The sequence below is a fragment of the Micromesistius poutassou genome (genome assembly GCF_964030765.1).
Source record: "Micromesistius poutassou genome assembly, chromosome: 16".
Lineage (NCBI taxonomy): Eukaryota > Metazoa > Chordata > Actinopteri > Gadiformes > Gadidae > Micromesistius > Micromesistius poutassou.
Genome location: NC_140286.1, coordinates 10,309,883 through 10,334,340, shown reverse-complemented (window position 1 = coordinate 10,334,340; position 24,458 = coordinate 10,309,883). Strand labels below are relative to the sequence as shown.

General features: G+C 45.1%; 1 protein-coding gene across 1 annotated transcript in view; it reads left to right on the top strand.

Moving 5' to 3' along the window:
- LOC311360493 (dual specificity calcium/calmodulin-dependent 3',5'-cyclic nucleotide phosphodiesterase 1A-like) overlaps positions 1 to 24,458 on the top strand; it is a gene marked incomplete at its 5' end in the record, with an annotated part of 69,295 nt that overhangs the window by 11,054 nt on the left and 33,783 nt on the right. Inside the window, 3 exon segments of the mRNA XM_084480570.1 lie at positions 2,432 to 2,482; positions 2,800 to 2,965; positions 16,328 to 16,354. Of these exon segments, the coding sequence (XP_084336696.1) occupies positions 2,432 to 2,482; positions 2,800 to 2,965; positions 16,328 to 16,354 (244 nt within the window).

Below are 24,458 nucleotides of genomic sequence, written 5' to 3'. Positions count from 1 at the left end.
GCAAGTTAATGAGAGAGAGCGGGAGAGAGACGGGGGAGTGAATGAAGATCGAGAGAGAGAGAGAGTGGGAGAAATAGTCAGTAAGAGCTAGAGAGGATGGGAGAGAGTGCTAGCGAAAAGGAGAGGGGTGGAAGGCAATCGTCAGGGGGTGGAGAAGGCATGAGAATAACACAGCTGAAAATTCTCAAGCCCTGAGCGCTGTCACACGACCGGGCGAGCCTCCTGACAGTTACCCTCCTGCGATTCACTTGAGCCGGAGTCAGAGGAATACACCGCTCTCTCTCTCCACGGGGAGAGTCCCCCGACCCCCGTCTCTCTCTCTCTCCCTCTCCCTCTCCTTCTTGCACTCTCTCACACACACACACACACACACACACACACACACACACACACACACACACACACACACAATCCATCAGAAAGAAAAGAAAAACAACAGAAACTGAAACACACACACACACACACACACACAGAGCAGCAACAAGCAGAGTCAAAAGGGCAGTGAGGATGGAAGCCGCGCAAGCGATGGAAGCCAACTCTCGGAAGCAGCGGTTCAAGAAGGGTCGTAGCGCCACGTTCAGCATCGACGGCTTCAACATCACTATCGGTGAGCGCACTCCGCGGTGGGGGGGGGGTGAAAAACCAGGAGATAGATGGGTGGGAGGGGGGGGTTTGTTGATGTGTTTGTGTGTGGCCGCGACTATAGATCTGGGAGAGAGTGTGCGAGAGAGAACGAGCACATGGGAGAGTGAGCGAGTCACGGAAGACACAATGTGTGTTTGTTTGTTTTGGTTACAGATCGGGAGAAGACGGAAAGAGAGGAGGAAGAGAGAGATAAGAGAGAGGGGAGGGGGGGGGGGGGGTGAAGAGATAAAGAGTGTTTGAGTTATAATGGAAGGAGGAGGGGGGTGATTTCAGGGGAGTGAGGCTTGACCAGGGAGGTTTAGGCTGTAGTGCGTTTAGTGAGTTTCGGAGATGCACAGTTTCACTCGTGCTCTCATGCACATCTCAGCATCTCTCTGTCTCGCTCTCTGTCTCTCGCTGCCTCACTCTCTACCGCTCTGTACATGACCGGCCACATGAGCTCACTCCAATTCAGGTCTCTGTGGGTCTTCTGTGTGTAACGCCACTACACCATGGAAACAAGCGGAGCGCTGGCTGGAGCTGTGTGCCTCCGACGTCACTGAGGACTTTGTTCTATTGTCTTGACAACCACATGGTGTTGATGAACTTGTGTGTGCCACTCTCTTTGTTTTTCCCCTCAACTCCAGGGCAAGCCATTTAGGCTGGTGCCGCAAGTCACTGTTTGAGCTGTACAGTGAAACACGGTGTGTGAATCTGGAGCCTGTGGCATGTCATGGTTGGGGTTCTGGTCGTATCTGGCTTACTGTGTATATGCTGTTTGGTTCAGCGTGAAATGGTTTTGTCTTATAGTGAGGTAACACAAAGTAATACATGATTAGGGTTAGGGTTAGGGTTGACAGATTGCAAATATCTCTAGTATGACATGCACGTTTCTGCATATTTTGCAAAAAATTGCTATCTGAAGTTCTAGTAACAGGTTTGGAGCACACGGAGCGATGTGGAGTATGAGGAGGCAGTAGCCGTCGAAGCACATATTGACCCAACTTTCCGGATGAGAACCTGTAAAGGAGATTATAGGGGCTGGGTCGTTGCCACAGAAACACTCACCAATAATTAGCCAGTGGTCCCTTGGCAGCTATAATTCCTCACATAACAAAGCAACAAGAAAACGTACTGTGACATGGCATTGTGTCTCCCCGTAGTGTCCCATTACCTCGCGCACACAACCTCTCACCCCTGAATCACTGGCACTCTGTCCGCAAGCTAGGCTGGGTTGTCATGGAAACTCACAAGTATCCACAAAAAATCCATTCCCTGGTGAACACGCCTGGATAGTACTCAGCCAATCAGCTTCATCGAAGCATGCCTTCATTTGAAATTGACTGTATCATCTTGTCATTATATCAAAACCAATTCCACTGCCCTGATATTTTCTATGCTCTGGTTTAGTCTATAAGGTTTTCTGCCCTGTCATGTCATCACGTAAATTTTCTTTAACCGTGGCGAAAACATAATTTTTCTGAGACATATATATATTACAAAGGCGTACGTTACATTAACGTGAGCACAAACATCTTGTTTATATACATGCCAAGAAGTAGCAGGTAGGGCTGACATCTTGCTCAAGGATACCTACAGGCTGTGAACATCAGGATTGAACCCAAAACTTTCAGCTGGGAGTTGAACACCCACACGTTGGTACACTGTCCTGCCGCCACACACATACTGCCCCATGTTTAATTGTTTGCATATTTTAACTACATACAGTATGTTTGTTTTGGAAGGAAACAAGTTTCTGTTTAACCTTGTTTTGTTGTCTCTCTCGCTTTCTCTTGTCTCCCTTCAGTAGCAAATGAGGATGGGGAGAGCTCCAATAAACAAGTCGCCAGTTTCACGCGTAAGTGTTCATTTTTAAATTCCAGACGTATACTTTACATTTCAAAAATCTGCTTGTGATCTGAACCAGCGTGGCAACATGACTCTGTGTGGGAAAAAAAACCAACAACATGTATTGTGTACATGAAACCACAAGATGGCAGTACGAGCATTGCTTTTTACATGCATCTCACAGGCCGAGCCATGCAATCCCAGGCTGGAAACAAGAGCCATCCAGACCCTTCATCATGGCCCTCTGCAAAAACTGGCCATACTTTGAACCTATTGCACGCCGTTCAATCGTTGCCCGCCTCAGAGACATGTTTCCCCGCATTTCAGGCTCCAAGTCCCAGAGCGCCCTGTGGAACGCCATCACGGCGGGGATGGGGATCAAAGGCAAGCCGCCCAAGACCCCCCTGGACGACCCCCGCAGCCCTGAGGAGATCCTCGCTGACGAGTTCCCTGCAGCAGATGTCCCGGAGGCCACGGAGAAGACTGCCATCAGGTCTGCGGTCACCCTGCCTCACAGGCTCTCCTTTGCTGACAGAAAACACAAACACCGCATGACCACGTTAGGAAACGTTACTCCAAAGTCACAGACTCAGGGATGCATGTGTGTCTGTGTGTGTCGGGGGGGGGGGGGGTGAGGTGAATAGTCGATACAGTGTCCTGGCTGCCCGCTAAATATAGAGATATAGAGATACAAGAGATAAAAGGTTATTTGTTCCCCTGTTACTCAGGGGGGGAATCACACCTTGGCGTCCTTGGGGAGCGGGGGAAACATACGGGGGAGCCACTCTCCTTGAGAACCACGTGGTTCTGCGTTGTCCTCCACAGCCACTCAATATGCAGATTCTGCCGGCGACGGGTATGGTTAGATGTGACCTTTCCCTTTTTACGCACAGGCGATGGGACAGTGGGAGCAGGGGGACACGGTTAAGGGGATGAAACAATGACTAATATTGAACACAACGGTTGTGATGAAGGACTGTGTGTAGAATCTGGTCTGTTGTTTTACATTAGTAAATGAATAGCTACTGTTAGATACATGAGTGTGTCTGCACACACCCACACCCACCCACACACGCATCTGCATGCGTGCGCACACATGGGACACACATTCAGCAGCGTGCAGACACACATACAGACTCTTGCATGCACAAACACACACACAATGTGAAGATTCTAATTGCTATGTTTGGCTCAAGATCCCGAGAGAGATGGACATGATTGATTCCACCTTGATAACAAGGACTTCAAAACACCATTACCATAATTTGATGTCACTCGAATATTGGACGTCGCTTAACGCCTCATTCCAATTAACCTCAGCAACCGTCGGAAATGCCACATTCCCACATGAGCCAAAGTCGAGGGGTCTATAGAAGCTGATGATACACTTGTGACCATCCAACCATCTGCAATAAATAGCAGCCATCTTAGTAGTGGAATGGTGGCTATCTTTGAAACAGTGGGTGGTTGTTTTAACAGTTTACAGAGAAGCCACTGTAGTTTTTCTTATCATCTGTAAGCTCAGAAGGAAGTTGAGTCAATTATTTTCGCAAAAATTTTTGATGGTGGATTTAACCATTCGTGTCCCAAAGCCTTTTGTTTTCTCCCGCGGTGTCGTTGGAAGCACTGTGTGTGGTGTCACCAGTTGGGTGGAGAAAGTGATTTTCCAGTTGACAGCACACAGCCAGCTTCTTTATATTCAAAATCCACTGCAGGGGTTTAAAAGGAAAACACAGCAAGGCTGAAAACAACAAAGCACCTTTCTTTTACCTTGTTATGCAAGTTAAACAGCTCCTTTGTCCACCAAGACGATAAACCAGAGGCAGTGTACAGTTAACAGAAGATATGAGTTGGCGGAGTGTGGTTTATTGTTGGGACAGCAGCCCTGACCACCAGCCAAACGCAGACTGCTCTCCCGTTGTTCCAAAACGGGTTCTATCCAAGTAACTTCGACTTTTGTTTTCAACCAAAGCTTCACACGATCCTATTGAGTCATGGTGTAATGTGTTTGAACTATTTAGAGACTGCTGGTTTAATGGTTTGGAGCAATTATTCTCTCCTCCTCAGTCTCCACATAAATAGAGAGAGAGAGAGAGAGAGAAAGAGAGAGAGAGAGAGAGAAAGAGAGAGAGAGAGAGCGAGCTGGGGGTTCGGTTAATGCTAGGTGTGTGTGCAGGTCGGCAAGGTCCCAGCTGGGGGATGGCGGGGCGCCGGCAGGCTCAGTGACAAATAGTGGCATATGATGGTTAAAGGACCCGAGGAAATGTCATCATCAGTGACTTGATGGAGCCACCTTGTCTCATGTCCCGATCAGACACAGGTGTAGGATTTCTTCCATCGGGGTGATGATGGATAGATTTTATGAGATGGTGAGGAGAAGGCTTTCTGATTGAAAACAAATGGTGCTACAGGTCTTCTGATGCTAGTGTGTCACACACTGTTGGGAAATGGTCTCCTTAATGACAAAGTTGCTGGAACAAGATAACACAAAGTGAATGTACTTCTCTGCAGGCACTGTCCTCTCTATCTCGTTCTCTTTCTCTCTATGTCTCTGTGTATATGTCTCACATGCTCACACTATTATTCCTTCCTAAGTCTATCTTTCTCTCTCTCTCTCTCTCTCTCTATATATGTTTCTCTCTCTATATATATGTCTCTCTCTATATATGTATCTCTCTCTTTCTCTCTTTATGTGTCTCCCTCTTTGGCTCTCCATCTTGGGAAGTCGTCAGTGCGTAGCCCAGCGGTGTGATTTATCTTGCGCCTAATTGGACACCCCTTTGTGCGATGAACTCTGTGGCTAATTAGAAGGACACGACTCGGTCACACTTCAGAAGCTGACCCTTGCTTTGGTCAAACGACAGCCCAGCCCCCACCAGCACACACACTAACACCACTACCTTCCCCTCGACGCTCTCCTTCACTCATATCTTCTGTGTAGCAAAAAAAATCCATTCACTTGCATCATTAATCGGCTTCTCCAAAGTAAATGTTACCGTCAGAACCACTGAAGGCACTCTGTACATATTAGAGTTTAAGAGAGCCTCAAGCTTCACTGAAATGTGGATGCATCAATTTTGCTGCTAAATGTCTACCAGAAATTCCTCACCATACATATTCCATTGGAGCTCTACACAATGGTGGCGAGGCTATGTTGTGAAATGTCACACTAGTCTTAGGGGTAGTTTCAGGAACATATATTAAGGGGATACCCCATCTGTAGTCTTTGAATCTTTAAGTCTCTTCACATATTAATGTTTTGCTTTAATCTCAGCGTTTTATCAATGTTTTGGAAACCCATTGAGGTTACCTCTGACCTGGGCTTCCATAACCGACAATCAATAAGCTTTTTTTATTTTAACCTTTATGTGTGACCTATGACCGTCCACCCATTCAACATCAGTTTATCTTTTGGTTTATTGATTGAAAGCAATCAATGGTTTAATCTGCTAGATAGCCTACACATGACTTGAACCAGTCCATACCAATCCAGAATGAGTTGATATATTAAGAGAGAAAAGTGCTGAATCAGTGTGCTGCAATAGTGAACCATAAACCATGAATTAATATTGGTGTTAACACACACCATTGACAAACATTAATGAGGATATTAGCATGTTGTGGAAGGCAAGTATTTAAATCTCTCCCCTTCTGCGAGCGTTGCGATAGTGCTGCCACTAATGGCGTAAACAAGGTGGAGATACTAGCCTACGGGAGCTCTGTATTTACTTTGTAAATGTAACCTCCTGTCCTCATTTGACATCAACTAACACACTGGAATATGAATGTGGAAAGGAAAGTCAGTCTGCCAATGCTTAGTGAGCTCAGCCTCTGGTCTTCTATGGAGATGTAACTCTATTCTAGCGATGTAGCTAGTACTTAGCATGCCTCCCTTTGTCGCGGTAATAGCGGGGAGAGCGAAAGTTTTTGAGAACATCATCTAGAGGTTGGCTTGGCTGTTTGTTTCTAAGCCTTGCCCCCGGAGCAAATCTAAGCGTGGTATATCATCATTATCAACACCAATGTCATCGTCATCACAATCCTGTGTTTTTGGTGTTCATGATATTGCAGCTGAACAGAAGTTTTGTTTATATCCATGGTTGCTTGAGCATACAGTTTATAGATTTTTCTTTGTTGTTTGTTTGAAACAGCAACAGTGAAGTTAATGGTTGGTGGCAAATTAATGTCGCTTTTTGTAATAGAATTAAATATCTTGGAGGCATTTAATAAATCATCTGATGTCTGTATTTCAGTTTTTAGTATTTATTTTTTGTAAACTAAATATGGATAAAAAACGATAGTATTAATTGTTATAATTCATGTAACTTTAATTGCATGCCACCTTATTACAGGTCAGATATAATTTGACCAGATATACAAATATTTTGCATAAATGCAAATTATATATCATTTTAAAAAGGCAAAAAAAGAAAGAAATACAAATAAAATATATATGAATGTATATATATATTTAATATAGCTTTACGTACACCTGGAACATACTGACATTTCTTCTGTGTTAATTGTTGTAGCATAAATCGTAGCATGACAACATTCAAGGGCACAGTCTTAGTTGCATAATCTAAACCTCAGGGGGTGCTGTGATTGGTTGGATTGGTCTGGACAGACCATGTGATTCCGAACGAAGAAAGGGGAGAAAACAGTGTCTTAAAGCTGATGGCTTTTCCAGCTCACCCTGGTCTGCTATGCAGGGCATCTGACCCATAGGAAATCTGTCGGGTGAATAAGGAGATTGGTTGCTCCCCCACCCCATCACACACATTGAAGTCATTTTCCCTCCACCAATACTCCATAAATGGATAAAAGCTGTTTTATAGTGCTGCCCTCCACCGACCCCCCTCCAGTTCTGCCCGCTCTCCATTCTCACCACCTCAGATGCTGTGGGAGAAAAAAGAACCAACATATAGATGGAAATCATATTTTGTGATGGATGGCGTCCACCATAATGTGGTCATTACCTGAAGGCACACTGCTATTTGGACGCATTGAAATCCATATCAACTTGTCTCAAAATTCAAATGAGATTTGAATTTTTTATGCCCCTCCAAATGGATCTGGCCTGGTTAGTATGCTGGCTTCTGTGTGTAAATTTGAACACAGTGGAGTAACCAGGTGTCGCAGACTATCCAACAGGTATCTTAGCCTGAGTCTTCATCAGGAGTATAATTTATCTTTTTCAAGCACGCAATTAATATTTTGCCATCCGCGGTGGTGATTAATCAAGCATGTGTTTTAATATTGGCACATGATTGAACAGAATAATTTTCTCACTCATTGCGTTGGGTGGGAGCTGGGAGTGTGTGTCAGAATCACAGTGCTCGTGCATAATAAGTCTCTCACTACCGTACGTATTTGCTAACAACGCCACAAAGATGAAATGATGATGATGAAAAATACCAAATTTTTTACACTCTGCATTTTGTCTCTTTTTTAAGAGGCTCTTCTTGTACGATGCATTCTAATCAAGCACATGCACTTTGAGCAATACACTTACTCACACACCTTTGACAATATACCTCTTACATTTTGGCTTAACTGTGAAGCATCATTTTCTTTGAGGTTTCGGGAATTTGACAATGAGGTGAGGAAGCGTGAAGTTTCTCTTTATATTCCGAGTAATTCTCCAAACACTCCACATTGTTTCCTCCGTGCCCGCTGACAGGTAATCTAATTAGGCTTCATTCTTGGTGCCATTTCTGGCCAGGTTCTTCATTTATCATTTGGATATGTAATTAAAATATTCAGACAGAGATTCCTTCCGTGCGTCACTACAGATTCGTGATCGTGCTATTTCCGGGGGCCTCATTGGAAAATAGTTTCCGGAAAGTGTCGAAAAATGATAGTGATGAAACCGGTGGCAGGGATGAAGATGATGATGATGATGAAGATAATGATAGGATAAGAAGAGATTGGATAACCTAAGATATAGTATCACAATAAAATACAATTTTTTGTTTCCAGCGCAATGGGTTCAAGAAATATGCTATATAAATTAATAAGAATATTAAACATATTCTTATTATATTCATCTCTTAAGGAAAGTCAAGGTGTATAACACCAAAAACACATACAACAGACTGAATGATACACAACTGAACTACACGCACATGCACCACACACAGAATCCCATATTAGAAAGATTGCGTACAATATGCAGCCTTTAAATGAACATTTGAGGCTAACCGTTATATCCCAGGATACCATCTTACAGCATTACCCATGATAACTTGTCTTTCCCTTCTGCTCCCGGGGAGCTTAAGCATTTCAATTCTTAATGGGGTGGAGAGTCAAATGACACAGACGTTCACATTTACCATTATCATGAGTCATGGATACTTAATAAGGTCAGGCCTCTGTTACAACTCTTCATTTACCCAGACAATGGCCCCCACACTGAACAGAGGACCCTGAAGGATCCCTCCTTTTTTCATTAAGGGCTCTTAATGGTTACAGAAAGGATTCACCTCCAGAGACACTCTGGATAAGAAATGTCATTAATAAAAAAATCTAATTTACACAATTTTACTTCCAAGCAAAATTCTTAACTAACTTAATTCCCCCAAATACCTTGCAGGTAACACCTCTGGGATATACTTGAGCGAAATGATGTGATACCAAATATGACTCATTTGAATTCAAAGGTATATTTTACCATAAATGTCAAACGTGTTCAAATTGGGGGTTGACCTTTTCAATGGGCCTGTGTATGCAGTGCATAGACTATATTGACTAAACTATATTCATTAACATTTTTATATTAGATATTATATATATATATATATATATATATATATATATATATATATATATATATATATATATTAGTCAAATATCACTGTATTCAAAGTAACACTTGCTGGAATTAAGGAAGGTCCCTTATTCTCAGGAGCAAAAGAACACCTAACGCAACGCACAAACAACGAACAACACAACCCAACCTCACCCAGCAAAGCACAACACAACACAGGACAACCCAAGACAACCACATGTGCTGCTGTCACTGTGTCTAAGTCCTGTGATATCTGGAGAGAGCCATGGGACTCAAGGGCAATTGCCTGCATCCTCATGCCAGCAACCACCACCTTTCTATGCGCCTCTGTAGGAGTGAGAGAGTGGAAAAAAAGGAATAAAAAGAAAAGATTAAGTGCAAATTAGAGTGGGGAGCTGAGAAAAGTAAAAGTGGAGGGAGCGGTTGACAGAGAGATGGAGTGGGAGAGGCAAAGGGTGATAGAGATGAAGGGAGAGCAAGAGAGAGAGGGAGAGAGAGAGAAGCTTTGGCAGGCATGGTGGTGCGTTGACACAATACATCTATCTCCTGATAGAGGAGCCGTCCATCGCTGCAGATGAAAGGGTGGAGCACTTTGAGCCCCTGCCCTGGCATTACCCCTGCCTCTTGCATCAAGTAATTGAACGACCTGGGGATGTGGTTTCTATGCTTGTGTTGGTGGTGGGGGTGATGGTGATGGTAGCGGTGGTGGTGTATGTGTGGAGAAAGGGTATATGGTTCTGAGAGCGAGCAGTCGAGCAGAGAAAGTAGAAAGAGCTTGGCTGAGTCATACAGACGCCAACATTCAGATACAACCGGGGGTCCCCTGGTTCAGAGGGCTTGGACTATCTATCCATCTATCCACTGCCCTTGTGAACAAACTGAAATTCTTTCATTTCTGAGTTTACCTGTTCAATATTTAAAATTGAATTCAACCATCCATAGCGTTAAGGCTTGTGATTGAATGGGTTGTGAAAAAGTGTTGACTGATGCAAGGCACTGATACACTAACAGGCAAAACCTTTCCAAACTTTTGTGCCTCAAGAACATCAGTGTGTCTAAGAAATCAGTCATATGAGGAGTAATCAGTCATATGAATTTAATAATTGAATTGTGGTAAAAAATAATCTCACAAAAAACAAAATCATTCCAGATATCCAAACTGTGCTGCCTGCACTCCATGGGTTTTTAATCTGACATCTCACTTTGTTGTACTGCCCTTGTTTGATCTGCCCACCCTAACATTTTTGCCAACCCAACAAAAATCAATGTTTCGCTCATATTAAAATAAACTAAAAGGAAAGGAGAGGGATGTTCAAGAGAATTGTGTTGCTGACTCCAACTGCTGACTTTAAAACTAATCGTGAAGTGAAAGCACTACCTTTCACAGTTACATGTTGTTGCAAATCTCTCTTAATCCACTCTTTGACACTTGTACTTCTACACTTTCTAATCACCTTTTTAACGGAGTACCGTCCTCCATGGAAGCTGTTTTCCGCCTCTGTCTTTCCCTCGTGCGTCTCCACCCTTGTGCATGAGGAAGGGAAAGGAAAAAAACACACGACCGAGAGAGATTAACCAGACTCCTCCTTCCTCCCACTCTTTCTCTGGTAGCCCTCTCCCCTCACTCTCCACCACATCCCCCACCCCTGCCTGTCCCTCCTCTCTCTCTCTCTCTCTCTCTCTCTCTCTCTCTCTATCATCCCCCTCCCCTCTCTTGTCGGGGAGAGCGGTGGGGTAAGGGTGGTAGGGTGTGCGTGGGGGGAGGGGGCGGCGTTAATCCCAGGGTTGCACTGCCCTGCCGTCTGCATCCTGGTCGTCTCCGGCAGAGCATGGCACGACTCCAGGACCCCTGCGCTCACACGGGAAAGGAGTGAGCGAGAGAGCTAGAGAGAGAGAGAGAGAGAGAGAGAGAGAGAGAGAGAGAGAGAGAGAGAGAGAGAGAGACAGAGAGACACACACAGGGAGAGAGAGTCAGAGAGAGAGAGAGAGAGACATAAGCAAGAGCTAGTTTTGCCTCTCTTGGGTGTCAGAGCCACTAAAGCCCAGGCAAAGGGCACTGCTGAGCATCGGCACTACACACACACACACTTTGCTCCCAGGAGCCACGCAGAGCAGCAGTGGATCAAAGTGAAGAAAGAAGCAGAGAGAAGAGGAACTGTCAGAGGAGCAGGGGACAGTAGAAGTAGAAGGAGTAACAGAAAACATCAACATGCTGCTGGGTTTGTCACAGATGCCAATGCAAATGTGAAGGTTGAAGAGGACAGCCTCCTGCCTTCTCTCCACAGTGCGTTGCACTCTGATTGTGACAGGGTGTTCCACAGCATCGCTCCACCGCAACTCCAGAGAGATTGCCACTTGTAACTTTCTTTTGGCCCATCCGAACTACACCCCAACCTCCGAAGATGGAATCACCTACCAAAGAGATTGAGGAGTTTGAAAGCACATCTCTGAAATACCTACAGCCCGAACAGATCGAGAAGATTTGGCTTCGCCTTCGTGGGCTGTGAGTAACCAATTTTATGATTACTAGTTCAACAAGTGGATGAATGTTTGTGCAGGTTGTGTCTGTGCATTTCTGTCCCTGTTTGGGGGGAGTGGGCACATGCCAATGTGTGTGTTTGTACATTTATATAGAAATGTTTGTTTGTATGTATGTGCAGTTCATTTGTTATTAGTACATTTCTGTGTCTGTGTTCATGTTTATATGTATCTATTTGGGTGTATGTATGTGTGTGTGTGTGTGCGTGCGTGCGTACCTGCATGCTTATGTGCCTGATTGTGTGTGTGTGTGTGTGTATGTGTAGCTTGTTTTAAACCTAGTTTGGCAAATTTTGAGAAGGCAGAAGGCAATAATGAAATAGTATTAGTGCTAGACTGTGTATGCAGTGTATGCAAACATAGATGATGTGAATGTCCTACACACACATGCATGCACGCACACACACACACAAACACACACACTCACACACACACACACACACATATACACAAAAACACACAAATTGAAGTGTTAATGCTATAGGGCAGGGACGGGCTAAAGCATGAAAGAGTAATGTGACATGTTTCAATAGAAATTATGATTACTTATGAAATAACTTTAAAATCTCGAAGCTACAGTCTTTTGCTTCGCCGGTAAATAGAAGACGTTAAATCAAAACAAAATCACAACCTGGCACCTGCTATTTCACATCGGTGCAGGGACGCCTATTATCATGTCATGAGATAATGGCTTCCTGTTAGTTGAAGTGGTGTATGGTGATGGTGTATATTATTTCAGCGCTTCATCTTAGTGTTCACCGGTGTGTGTTTACATTATTACAGATATATCTGTGTTCACCAGTGTGTGTTAACATTATTCCAGCTCTATATCTGTGTTCACCAGTGTGTGTTTACATTATTCCAGATCTATATCTGTGTTCACCAGTGTGTGTTTGCATTATTCCAGATCTATATCTGTGTTCACCAGTGTGTGTTTACATTATTCCAGATCTATATCTGTGTTCACCAGTGTGTGTTTGCATTATTCCAGCTCTGTGTTCACCAGTGTGTGTTTACATTATTCTGGCTCTATATCTGTGTTCACCAGTGTGTGTTTTCCTATCAGTGTGTCTATTTTATCTTTGTTTCTTTCATCAGTCCTTTATTCCTATTCCTTTTTCATAAGTCCTTCATATTCATTCATTCATATTTTCTCCCAGATTTTCTGTTTCTATTCAACTTTTATTTATTGAAAACACATTCTTATTAACATGCATGAATTGGTAATTGGTATTTTGGAACTGCTAAACCCACCGCTATTCCCCAGCTACGGTCTGCAGGGCCAATGGGATATTTGATATTCATTGGCTTCTTGTATCATTGTGACTCAGAAAGAGAAGGAAAACAGCGGCGGCAGTACTTATGCTCCTCTGACATTTCTTGCTCCATTGTTGTGGCTGGAGGACTGAATGAAATGCAATTTCCTCCTGCAGAAGAGAAGAAAAGAGTGAGGCAGCGACGTAGGGAGAGTGTGAACAACGGGGTGGACCATTGCCTTTCTTCCCCGCAGTTCATTTCTCTGCCACGCTCCCCATCCCGTTCTCTGCTCCTCTGTTCTACGTTATCGTTTTTTCTCCAGTCATCTGTCTGCCTTTCTGTCTGTGCTTGTGTTGTTGCTCTTGCATTGTGTTTGCATTCTTGCATAAATGTGTGTGTGTGTGTGTATATATATATACAGTATGTCTGTGTGTGTGTGTGTGTGTGTGTGTCTGTGTGTGTGCCTTTCTGCCTTTTCAGTGTAACTTTTCTGTCTGTGCATGTGTTATGCTCTTGCATTGTATCTGCCTTCTTGCCAAGTGTGTGTATATATATATGTGTGTGTGTGTGTGTGTGTGTGTGTGTGCATGATTGTGTGTGTGTGTGTGTGTGTGTGCATGGAGGTGTGTGCGTTGCGTCACATACTGTCACGATGTCCCGCTGATCCAGCCCTGATTCTACGTACCACTATTACCATTTTACCATTCTGTTTTTTTGTCTGAACTTCAATTTCCAAACATCCATGCTATGCAGTGGGTGTTTTGGCATTGAGCCATGTGGCAAGGTTGAAATGGAGTCCACCTGCTGGTTGTAGGGGCTCCTGTGGTGTGTCAGGGATCACATCAGCCTTTAATCTTACAAAGAGCCTCTGTCTGAGTGAGAGAGAGAGCGAGAGAGAGAGAGAGAGAGAGCTTTGGCCTTTGTTTACACGCATGCTTCGAGAGCTGCTTGTATGTTGTGTGTAACAGGCAAATACAATTTGCCATTGTGTATATGTGTGTGTGTGTGTGTGTGTGTGTGTGCGTGTGTGGAGGATCATTAATGCGAGAGTAGAGGGTTTTATCCATAATGAAAGTACAGTTGCATGCATTCACATGCACAACCACCCACACGAACACTGACTGTAGGATCTATTTGATCACTTTTTTGCCCAACCTTAAACCCTAGAACTGATTTTGTCTAATGCTTGGTGACCCCCACACAGCGAGTCTAGGGGCCAACTGAATTTAATCCTTATAAACCCTTTAACAAATTACCTCTGTGGCTTTATATTGATAAAATGGATGGCCATAGATCACGCCTTGGATTCTCTCCTCTCTCTCTCTCTCCCTCTTCCTCTCTCTCTCTCCCTCTTCCTCTTTCTCTCTCCCCCTCTCTCTCTCTCTCTCTCTCTCTCTCTCTCTCTCTCTCTCTCTCTCTCTCTCTCTCTCTCTCCTCTTCCTCTCTCTCTCTCGCATCTATGGATGTATACATCCATCCAACCCTGCCCCCCCCCCTAAAATATATAATTGAGATAATACTGATGAAAGGGGGTGTTGGTTATATGCATTCATTGTCATTGAATGGCTGAGTATATGTTTGGTTGCTTAGAAATGCAACCCCAAGCCTACATCTGAACCGCATATAGATCCTAGGAAGCGTGACCAGATGTTATTGTTAAAGAGCTAGTGACATACCTAATTGGTACAGCCGTCCCCTAACATTGTTAACTATCGCTAACGTCGGGAGGGGTGGGGGGTGAGGTGGGGGGTCGGGCGCATTATTAAATTATTTCCTTTGAATGCTCCGCTCGCTGAAATGGAATTATGCAGTGGCAGACTCTCTTTCTCATGCCGCACTTCCTCATTATGCCCAGAATGTAGCGGGGGAGCTCACTAATTAGCAGTAGCTCTGCGCTGTTGACACGCACATTAACGTAGTAAAGAGCAACTCGTTGGGCTCCCACCTCTCCTCTATGCTCTCTATCATCCTGCTGATCAGAGAGAGAGAGAGAGAGAGAGAGAGAGAGAGAGAGAGAGAGAGAGAGAGAGAGAGAGAGAGAGAGAGAGAGAGAGAGAGAGAGGGGGGGGGGGGGGCTAGGGACAGATAGACAGGGAGAGAGAGGGAAAGAGAGAGAGCTGGGGACACAGGGAGCAAGAGAGGGGCAGGGAGCCAGAGAGCTAAGGACAGAGAAAGAGAGAGTAGAGAGAGGGAGAGGGAGGGGGAGGGGGGGGGAAAGAGAGGGTTATCTTAACGGAGAGATTGAGAGACTAAAAGAGGACATATGGTGTCCGGCAGCACTCCCGACTCGCTTTGGGTCTCGTTTTTCTGACTCTTGTGTGAACCTCACTTCTCTGTTGCTGTACTTCTATTTATCTTTGTTCCTCTCTACTTTTCACTCACCCATTTCACCCACCCTCAACATAGACCTTTGCATATCCAATTTTATGAGCAGAAAGTAAAGCAACATTGACTGCCTGCAAAGACTCAGTGCCGCCATTAACAGGTTGACTCATATCAGATTTGATTACCTTAATGGACTCAAAAACAATTGATGTCCTCCCCAAATGTGGAGGGTCATTTCCCACGTTGCATGTAGAATTATTTTAATGTAATTCCAGAGGAGTGGCGATCCTGAGCGAGCAGTTTTGTGCTGAGCTCCTGGACAGATGGATATACATATGAAAAGGCAATCCAGCTAAGTAGTGAGAACTCTGTGGGACTGGATTTTAAATTAATGCACACACTCAAAATGCCTCTAATGTGGGGCTCTTATGTATATGCGAGTGTGTGTGTGTGTGTGTGTGTGTGTGTGTGTGTGTGTGTGTGTGTGTGTGTGTGTATGTGTTTGTGTTGATACAACACTCAATTCTAAGCGGCTTTAAGAACAGTGCTGCTGATATCTCTGTCGTCAAGTGTGGGTGTGTTATGGGTCAAACGTTGTAATGTTGTCCTGTAATGTTGTGCGTGTCTGTGTGTGCGCACGTGCGTGCGTTTGTGTGCATGTGTGTCAATAGTTGTTATGTCTTCTCTCTTCTTGTCCGATCATTACATCAGTCTCACCGTTTGTCTGTATGAAAGAAGCGTTTTTTTTCTGTGCGTCATCGTAAAAGGTGCTTGCGTAAATTGAGTCACAAATAAGAGGATGGTAATACAGACAGTATGCATGTTAACCAATGCAAAGCAGGTAGTAGGTACTACAACAACTGTACTAGAAGCAACCCGTTCTATGGACCATACACACCTGTCCACTACTGCTCCCTCCGTTTACTCTGTCACTATCTCCCACAGGAGGAAGTACAAGAAGACGTCACAGAGGTAAGCCCTAATGTTGTGATGCCCATCTGGGCGTCCTCCAACTACTCATGACTGAGAACCCCACCACAAAACACACACACACACACACACACATTGTTAGCTAACAACGACACTTATTCCAGAAGTAAGAAAATTAGAGAAAAGTGGCAGTCATACGTGGAATGAAAACTGAATTACCCATGAGCCCCCTTGTTTCCATGCTGCACTGCTAACTGCTGGAGCAAAACGGAGTACAATTAAATATCTTCAATTGGGTTTTTTCCCCGTTCTGTGCACTGTAAATTGTTTTGACCATGTGGGTAGCATTTGGAATCATTATCGTATTAAACATTAATTGTACTTTGCCAATTTTCTATCTTCAGACAATTACTTGCTTGTTAAGCATTTGTTTTTTTTTTCGTAATGCTGAAGTCCTTATGGGGCCTTTCGACACAACTGAGTGTATGCCAAACCACTCGAATAAAACATACTTTCCATTGGTGGGATACTATCTATTTTAATATTAAAGTCTCATTTGTTCAGCCCTGTCGGGAATGTTGCAGGGTGCTCTGGGGAAATCAGACCTTCTATTGACTTATTTTTTATCAAGTAGATCTGTTACCAAGCCGTTGAACTAAGGATTTATCAATGTCTCCACTCTAAATGGATTATGTAAGCCTAAGTGTATTGTTTCTGAACCTGCCTGGTGTAGACCTGTGTGGAAGAAATAAAAAAAATAAGGAATCCCTAAAATGTGTGCCTTTATTAAGATGCCAGTTTACACCATTCCTAAAAAATAATGAAAACGAATAAAAAACAATTGGAATTATGTGAATAGCTGCCTTTTTTCTTCGAACTGTCAAAGAAGCCTGCCAAATGCCTGGTCACTGAATGAATCGTCTCTTATTCTTGAATGGACACACAGACTGCTCTCTCAATACGGAGTAAACATGTCTTCAAGCCTGCACCCATTGCTTTGAAGGGTTAGGGAGCTAGCAAGAAATAAATACGACTACATGGGAGACCGGTTCTGTTCGCACCGGGCACGGCAGGTGCCAGAGTTAGTGAATTCATGTTTGAAGTTCAGTGCTGTTGAAGTAAATCCCACAAACCCCTCAGTTCCACAAGATTTAAACATGGCAACTAAAAATATAAAAGAAGAAAAACAAATTTAGGGTTTGACTTGGGAGCAACTCACTTGAACTCACTGGAGAATTTGCTATTGATGAATGGGATTCCCAGTAGGTATGATTGATTGGCACTATAGTGGTGCTCCTTTTTGGCACAGTGTGTAATCACTGAAAATGGTAGAGCTAGCTGTTTATAATGGCCCCCGATTCTCTGCCCTTTGTCTCCCTGTTTCTCGCTCTTTCTCTCTTTTCCTCTGTCTCTCTTGTTCTCTCTCTTTCTTTCCCTCTCTCTGTGTCTCTAGCTGTCAGGCTTTCTGCCCATCCCTCTCTCTCTGTCCTTAGCTCTCTGGCTCCCTGTCCCTCCCTCTCTCTCTGTGACCCTAGCTTTCTCTCTCTCTCTCTCTCTCTCTCTCTCTCTCTCTCTCTCTCTCTCTCTCTCTAGCTCTCTCTCTCTCTCTCTCTCTCTCTCTTTCTCTGTCCTTAGCTCTCTGCCTCCCTGTGTCTCCAGCTCTCTTTTTCCCTCTCTCTCCCTGTCTATCTGTCCCTAGCCCTCTCTATCTGTCCCTAGCCCTCTCCCCCCACCCCCCTCTCTCTCTCTCTCTCTCTCTCTCTCTCTCATCTCTCTCTCTCTCTCTCTCTCTCTCTCTCTCTCTCTCCCCCTTGCTCTGGGTCCCTTGCTCTCCCTCTCTGCCGGGGGTGGGCTGGGAGTTCCTGTGCGGAGGAGCCCGCAGGTGATTGACAGCTCCATATGTGTCTGTGTAATTACTGAGGGGCTAATTGACATGGAGGAACGCCGGGACTTTGTCATTACTGGCTCACCAGTGCAGCCTCTCCTCTCCTCTCCTCTGCTCGCAGATGGAGAGAGAGATGGCTGCTTCTCCACAGGGGAGAGTGTGGTGGGGGGGGGGGGGGGGGGGGGGAATAGAAGGAAAGAAAAAAAGAAAGATAGAAAGAAAGAAAGAAAGGAGGAAGGAAAGGTTAGGAGTGTAGAGAGATGGAGATGGCCATCTTCTCGGTGGGGGGCATGGGGCTGGAGAACGCAGAGAGGGAAGGAAGCAAAGAAGTACTTAGGAGAGAAGTGTTGGGTCCAGAGAGAGAGAGGGCGAGATAGTGAGAGAGAGAGTTAGCGAGAGGAAGCGAGATAGAGAATGCTAAATGCATTTTGTTAATGTGATCGGTGCTGGAGTGATGAGTGTGTTCACACAGGTTGTGAATAAACAACTGGGACCTAACGCATCTGTCCTAGTATCTGCACCCCTCATTGCTCCTCCTCCCCTCCCCCCTCACCATTGTGTGTTCTGAGAAAACACATTGCTCAAACGCGTGTCCTCTCTCACAAATCACTGCTCTTGCTGAAGGGAATATCACAAAGTGTGTGCAAGTAAATTTTTTCACCCACTGCAAATACACAATGAATCCAATCCCGAAAAAAACACACTTATGAGCACTGTGCGCAGTGTGTTGTGATGGGTGTTTTTTTCTTTTAAAAGGCAAAGAGGATGTATTGTTTACATAAACACTGCCTTTCAAGAACGTTCCATCACAGCGAGAGACACGGGGAACGGGGAAGTGATGCGGAGGAAACTGCTTCCAAGCAGTGCATGGCTTGGCACACGCTTTTAATGTGAAATCCTCTGCTGATATATGGCTCCTCCCCTGCCACCCTGTAGAAAAATCAAACCACTTAGAAGAGTGGTCCACCATCTGATCCGAGGCGAGGCCGTCATCCGTAAACGCTGTAGCTCGTCCAAGTTGCCAATAGTGTTTGTTTGTATTAAATGCAGTGCCACACTACAGTGTGAGCGTTAATGATGTCTTCAGCCCGTGTTCCCTGCTGTTCTGAGGGCAAAGGTGTTGTGTGTGCAGTCGGGCGACACAGGACATCCTGCCTCTCCACAACGCTCACAACACTCACAGTGCAGCGCAGCACTCGGACTGCACGGAGATTCTGCCTGCCAAGTCCTTGGTGACCTCCCAATAGCAATCGAAATCCCACAGGGCCGCTATAGAAGCAAGCCTCGTACATGCTTGAATTAATACATGTTGGCTTGTGTGAATCGCATGTGTTGTGAGTATAAATATAATTATGAAATAAACAATGACACAGTGTCTTAGCTATCCAGGTCACTGATTAATGTCATGGTAACAGGCGGGGATTACGATAAACTCATTTGGATCTTCGTGTTAAGAGCTAATGGGTGTTTCTTCTGCCAGTGTGGTGGTTAACACTGAACCATTGTCTCATATGCTGTTGCTCACAGCTTAGCATAGTAATATGCTCATGGTCACTAAATGAACAGGGAATTGGAGAACAAGGAGTCTTGAGGAAGCTAGTCCCCACTGCTAGCTTATGATGGGCTTTGATCAGACCCTCCTGATGGGTTTTGGTAGACACGGAATTGATCAACCTCCCCTGAAAGTGAGCCTTTATTTTAGAATTCGTACATTGTTTTATTCTAAACACTAGGTTGAAGATGTAACTCCATCCCTCTCTCCACCTCAATCAACCATACGCAATATATTTAAAAATAAGACCTGAATGGGTGGATGGATCGATGGACGGCGCGAAGATGAATGGAGGGGGAAAAGCAAGACAAGGAAGGAAAGAGGAGGAAAGATATTGTCATGCCAAGGGGCCACCGGAGGAAACCTAGCTCTTTGGTTAATGTCAGTAATCAGAGAGCAAGTGTTCCACGGATTGGCTGTGTTTCAAGAGCAGCCCATTAGAAATCATTACCCCCGTGTCAATCTCTTTCCCCTGGACCGATGGTGGCCATTTGTCAGTTCCCAATGCTGTTGGACTCTTTATTGGAAAGGATTCAGCTGTGTGGTGGGGGGTGGATAGATGTACTAATGATATTGGCTTTTCAGTTGGCTCTCGTCAGTATGAGCCAACTCAACACAAAACTACACACACCGTGGGATTCAATGGGTAAAGGAATAGAGACACAATATATATCTTGGGATTCCGATAAAACAAAGGTCAGAAGAAGAACGGTGATTGACTTGTAAGAATGTCACTGCGGCCTCACAAAGTAAAGCAAACGTGCTGAGGCTGCAGGACATCAAGGGGGCTTAGTCCGCCTCATCCCGGAGGTCCACCGGTACACTTCCTCACTCACAACATGGAGATCTTAGGGGACCAACCCTGCTGCCATGTTTTCCTCCGAGAGGGATTACAGAGACGAGAATGGTTGGGCAGAGGGAAAGACAAGAGACAGAAATAGAGAGTGGGAGAGAGAGAGAGAGAGAGAGACAGATGGAACACAAGACTTCTAAGAAGGAGCTCTGTGCTTACCGTGTTAATTGTTTTGCGGCCGCGTTGGTCGCACGTGGGCCCAGCCAATCACAGGCTGCTGTGACACCGAGACCAAACAAAAATCGTCATGCGTCATTTGTGGTCTTAAGCAACTGCGTCGTTTTTTCTTCCCTCAACGGTCCGGCTGCCTGTTTCAACCTTTGTATGTTGTGCGTTCATTGTGAGTGTCTCACGTTTATAACAGTTATCTCCTCTCACTGCTCTCTTCTCCTCCTCCTTTCCCCCCCCCCCCCCCCCCCCCCTCGCCTCATGTGCGTCTACCTGCTAATTAGAAGGCCAATTGCCCTGCTCAAATGAACCTCTATGCCGGCCTAATTACACTCCTCCGAGCGGACCTATTTTCTTATGTTTCTTTATTTTCTAGCTCTCGCTCTCTCTCTCTCCACTTCACTGGAATCAGGTGCTCCTTTTTCTTCTACCATGTAAACATCTGAGTCACCGCAATTCACACACCACTTCTTCAATCACAACTTCTCAGCTCCTATTTCTCACCACCGCACAGGTCCCAAATACACACACACGTGCACATGCGGCGTTGCACACATACACTTACACACGCACACGCACGCACGCCTCTGCTTGTGTTGGCATAAGGGATTTAAGGAGAAAAAGCTTACGGACACATGTGCCCACAAACTCAGACACACACACACACACACACACACACTCACACACATACATCTCTGCTTGTGACGGCATAAGGGATTTAAGGAGAAAGGCTTACGGAAAGGATATTCCTGCCCAAACACACACACACACACACACACATACACACACACACACACACCTTTTCCCTTGATCAAACATGTAATACATTCAGGTCGTATTGACAGAGTCAGAGCGGCTGCCCAGTCGAGACATGTTGTCAGGGTATATATCGGTTGATTATTCGGACAGTGCGTGATTGTGAGACAGGTGCTTTTGTCGCTTATTTCCCCTTCCTTCCGGCATACTTAACGCAGACTCCCTGGGGGACACACGAACAAGAGCGGTGATGTATCGGCTCTGGGATTCTTTGTAGTTGTTTACCCTTCCCTCCTTCCTCCATCGTGGCGTTCTTGCATAGCAGGCATCACCTTGACTGCAACAGTAATTGTCTTTTGTAGATGGATGCCATTGATCTCTTGAACAGTGTATCTCCATCTCCCAACTGTGGGGCAGAGCCACTAGCGTAAACACCATGACAACCCCCCCCGTCCCCGTCCCCCCAGTCCCCACCCCCCAGAAAGATAATTCAGTCGATTTATGGAGACAATTGGCCTCTCTAATCTATCCGTCTATCTCGTCCAAGTTCCATCGTGTTTGTCTCTATCCGTCCCTGCCACCGCCCTCCTGGCTGCTGCTGTTGGAGATTCATCCAGGAGGTAATGACCTGTGGCAGCCTGACGGAGACACACAGAATACGCGCGCCTGTGTGTGTGTGCGCAACACCCGTGTGGGTGCGACACGTGTGGTTTTGCATGGATCATTAGGTCCATGCGATGTGCACGGAGCCTTCACTTTGGTTTGCATTGAAAATAAGTGCATGTGGCGTTTGTGTTTTGTGTTTGGTTACTTGGCCATCCCCTCCAGTGGGGGTGGGGGGATCAGACTATCTGTCCTCCTTCATCCAGAGCCTGGCCATTCGGGTCCCACTGGGAGTGATAGACTTCAAGTGTGTTTCCATATCTACCGTAGCACAGGGCTGATGCCATTATAAGCTATGTGGCAGGTTTCGACCGCCCATCTTTCAGGTGGCTTTCTGTTACCGAGGCAGGAGAGGGAAAAGGCAAAATCCATTCCGTCCACATGAGGGGAGCGCAAAGAATCATAATCTTTAATAACAAATGATAGTTTGCTGAGGGCCAGTGTGATACACACAAGAGTAAGCAAGGCTTATCATTTTTTTATTCATACACTAATGAGGAATTGCGCCCAAAAAATAGCATTCAATTTACTTGTTTACTTGCAAAGTATGTATTTCTTAGAGACATGACCATTAAAAATGGTGTTTGCGGTACAGATGGGCAAGTTGGACACAAAGCTTGATTGCAAAGTGCCATGAACGCTATCACGCCGCATAGCTAGCTGCGACGGCAACGGCAGACAGTGAAAGATTTCGTCTTGCAAATGAAATCCCACTGCTGTTTGTTACAAGGTGGAGTGGTCTTTCATCCAAACGTGATTGATGAACCTCCTTAGTGAGGCTTAGCTCCTGTCTGTGCATCTGTCATGTAAGATGTGTTTGGAAATGCTGTGTGTATGTTTGTGCACGTGTGTGTGTGTGTGTGTGTGTGTGTCTGTGTATATATGCACGTGTGTGTGTGTGTGTGTGTTCTATTATGCGTAGATGTTTTGTGTGTGTGTGTGCGTTAGCGTGTGTGTGCATGTGTCTATGAATTTGTGTGTGCACTTGCAAAGGCTTCTCTTGGAGCAGGCCCTTTTGTTGTGTGTCAAAGACATGGGCTCTTGTGTGATCAGAGTTTTCTGAATGAATGGCTACATTTGTGGATACACGTCAGCTAAATTAATTGATGTGATCACACAGAGAGGGCAGAATTTCCTGCCGTGACGCAGTTCGAAAACTATTCTCCATCCTGATTTTTTGTAGCCTAAACAGCTGTCTTAAAAGCCAAAGCTGACCCGCTCTATTGTAAATATAGGTAGCGGAGCAGTGGCTTGTGTTTACGCTATATCTGCCTGAGGTATGTTTTATATCTGTAATGTACAACTTTTGAGACAGAGGCTAATTTATCCTTCCCTTGAGTCCTCTGTGCTTTTTGATGTGCACCATACTCCTTCCTGGACCAATGGCTAGGCCATTGTGTATTTAGGTTTACATTTTCTGGGTGCAGAAAAAATGCATGTTTTTTGGGTGTTATGCCAAACAAAATTTGCGATAAAAGCCGGACAATGAAAGTTCGATTTATACCTTACCAATGGTAAAAGGCAGATTGAGGTTGCCTCGAGGGAGACAACTTCAAGGTTTTCTGCAGTGGATTAGCACTCAGGAGTTATACAATCTGACTTGTTGTCCAGCATTGTCGAGTGCAGGAAGCTTTGCATTGTGACGCCTATTAGCGACTCCTTGTGCGCCAGTGCAGTCTCAAGGACTAATCTGAGCAAAGGTAGAAACTGTAGGCTTAGAAATCAGGAAAATAAACGGGAAAAAAAAAAAAAAACTGAAGTGCTGAAAGTCATTTCGGTGGCTGAACCTGTAGAAAAAACACACAAAGAAGACCTTTACCGTGTGTGATGCAGAGGATGGTGGGGGTTGGAAGGGGAAGGGAGAGCTCCTTTGGCATCATGCATATACCAGGTCCACGCCAAGCATCACACTAACGCTGCTTAACTGAGCCATTAATAGAGTGTGACCCAGCAGCGAGCCGTGGCCACGCCGCAGGACGAACCAAATGCCAAATGTTATTTTTTTCGTGCGTTTCCACAGGCACATTTGGCCATTCGGTTGTTACAATTACAACAGCTCCATCATCTCTCCCATTTTGAATTGCTTTAAGGGGAACTCATTCCAGGCCACTCTTAAAGGGACATTCCACCGATGGGTCTAAAGTATCCCCATGGTTTTAAAGGGGAATATGTACATTGATACGGACAGACACGGTGCTCTCCAAAAGCTGTGGTGCTGCTACGCTGAAACCAGTCCAGTTCCGGACTCTGAACTGGGACGAGGTCCAGG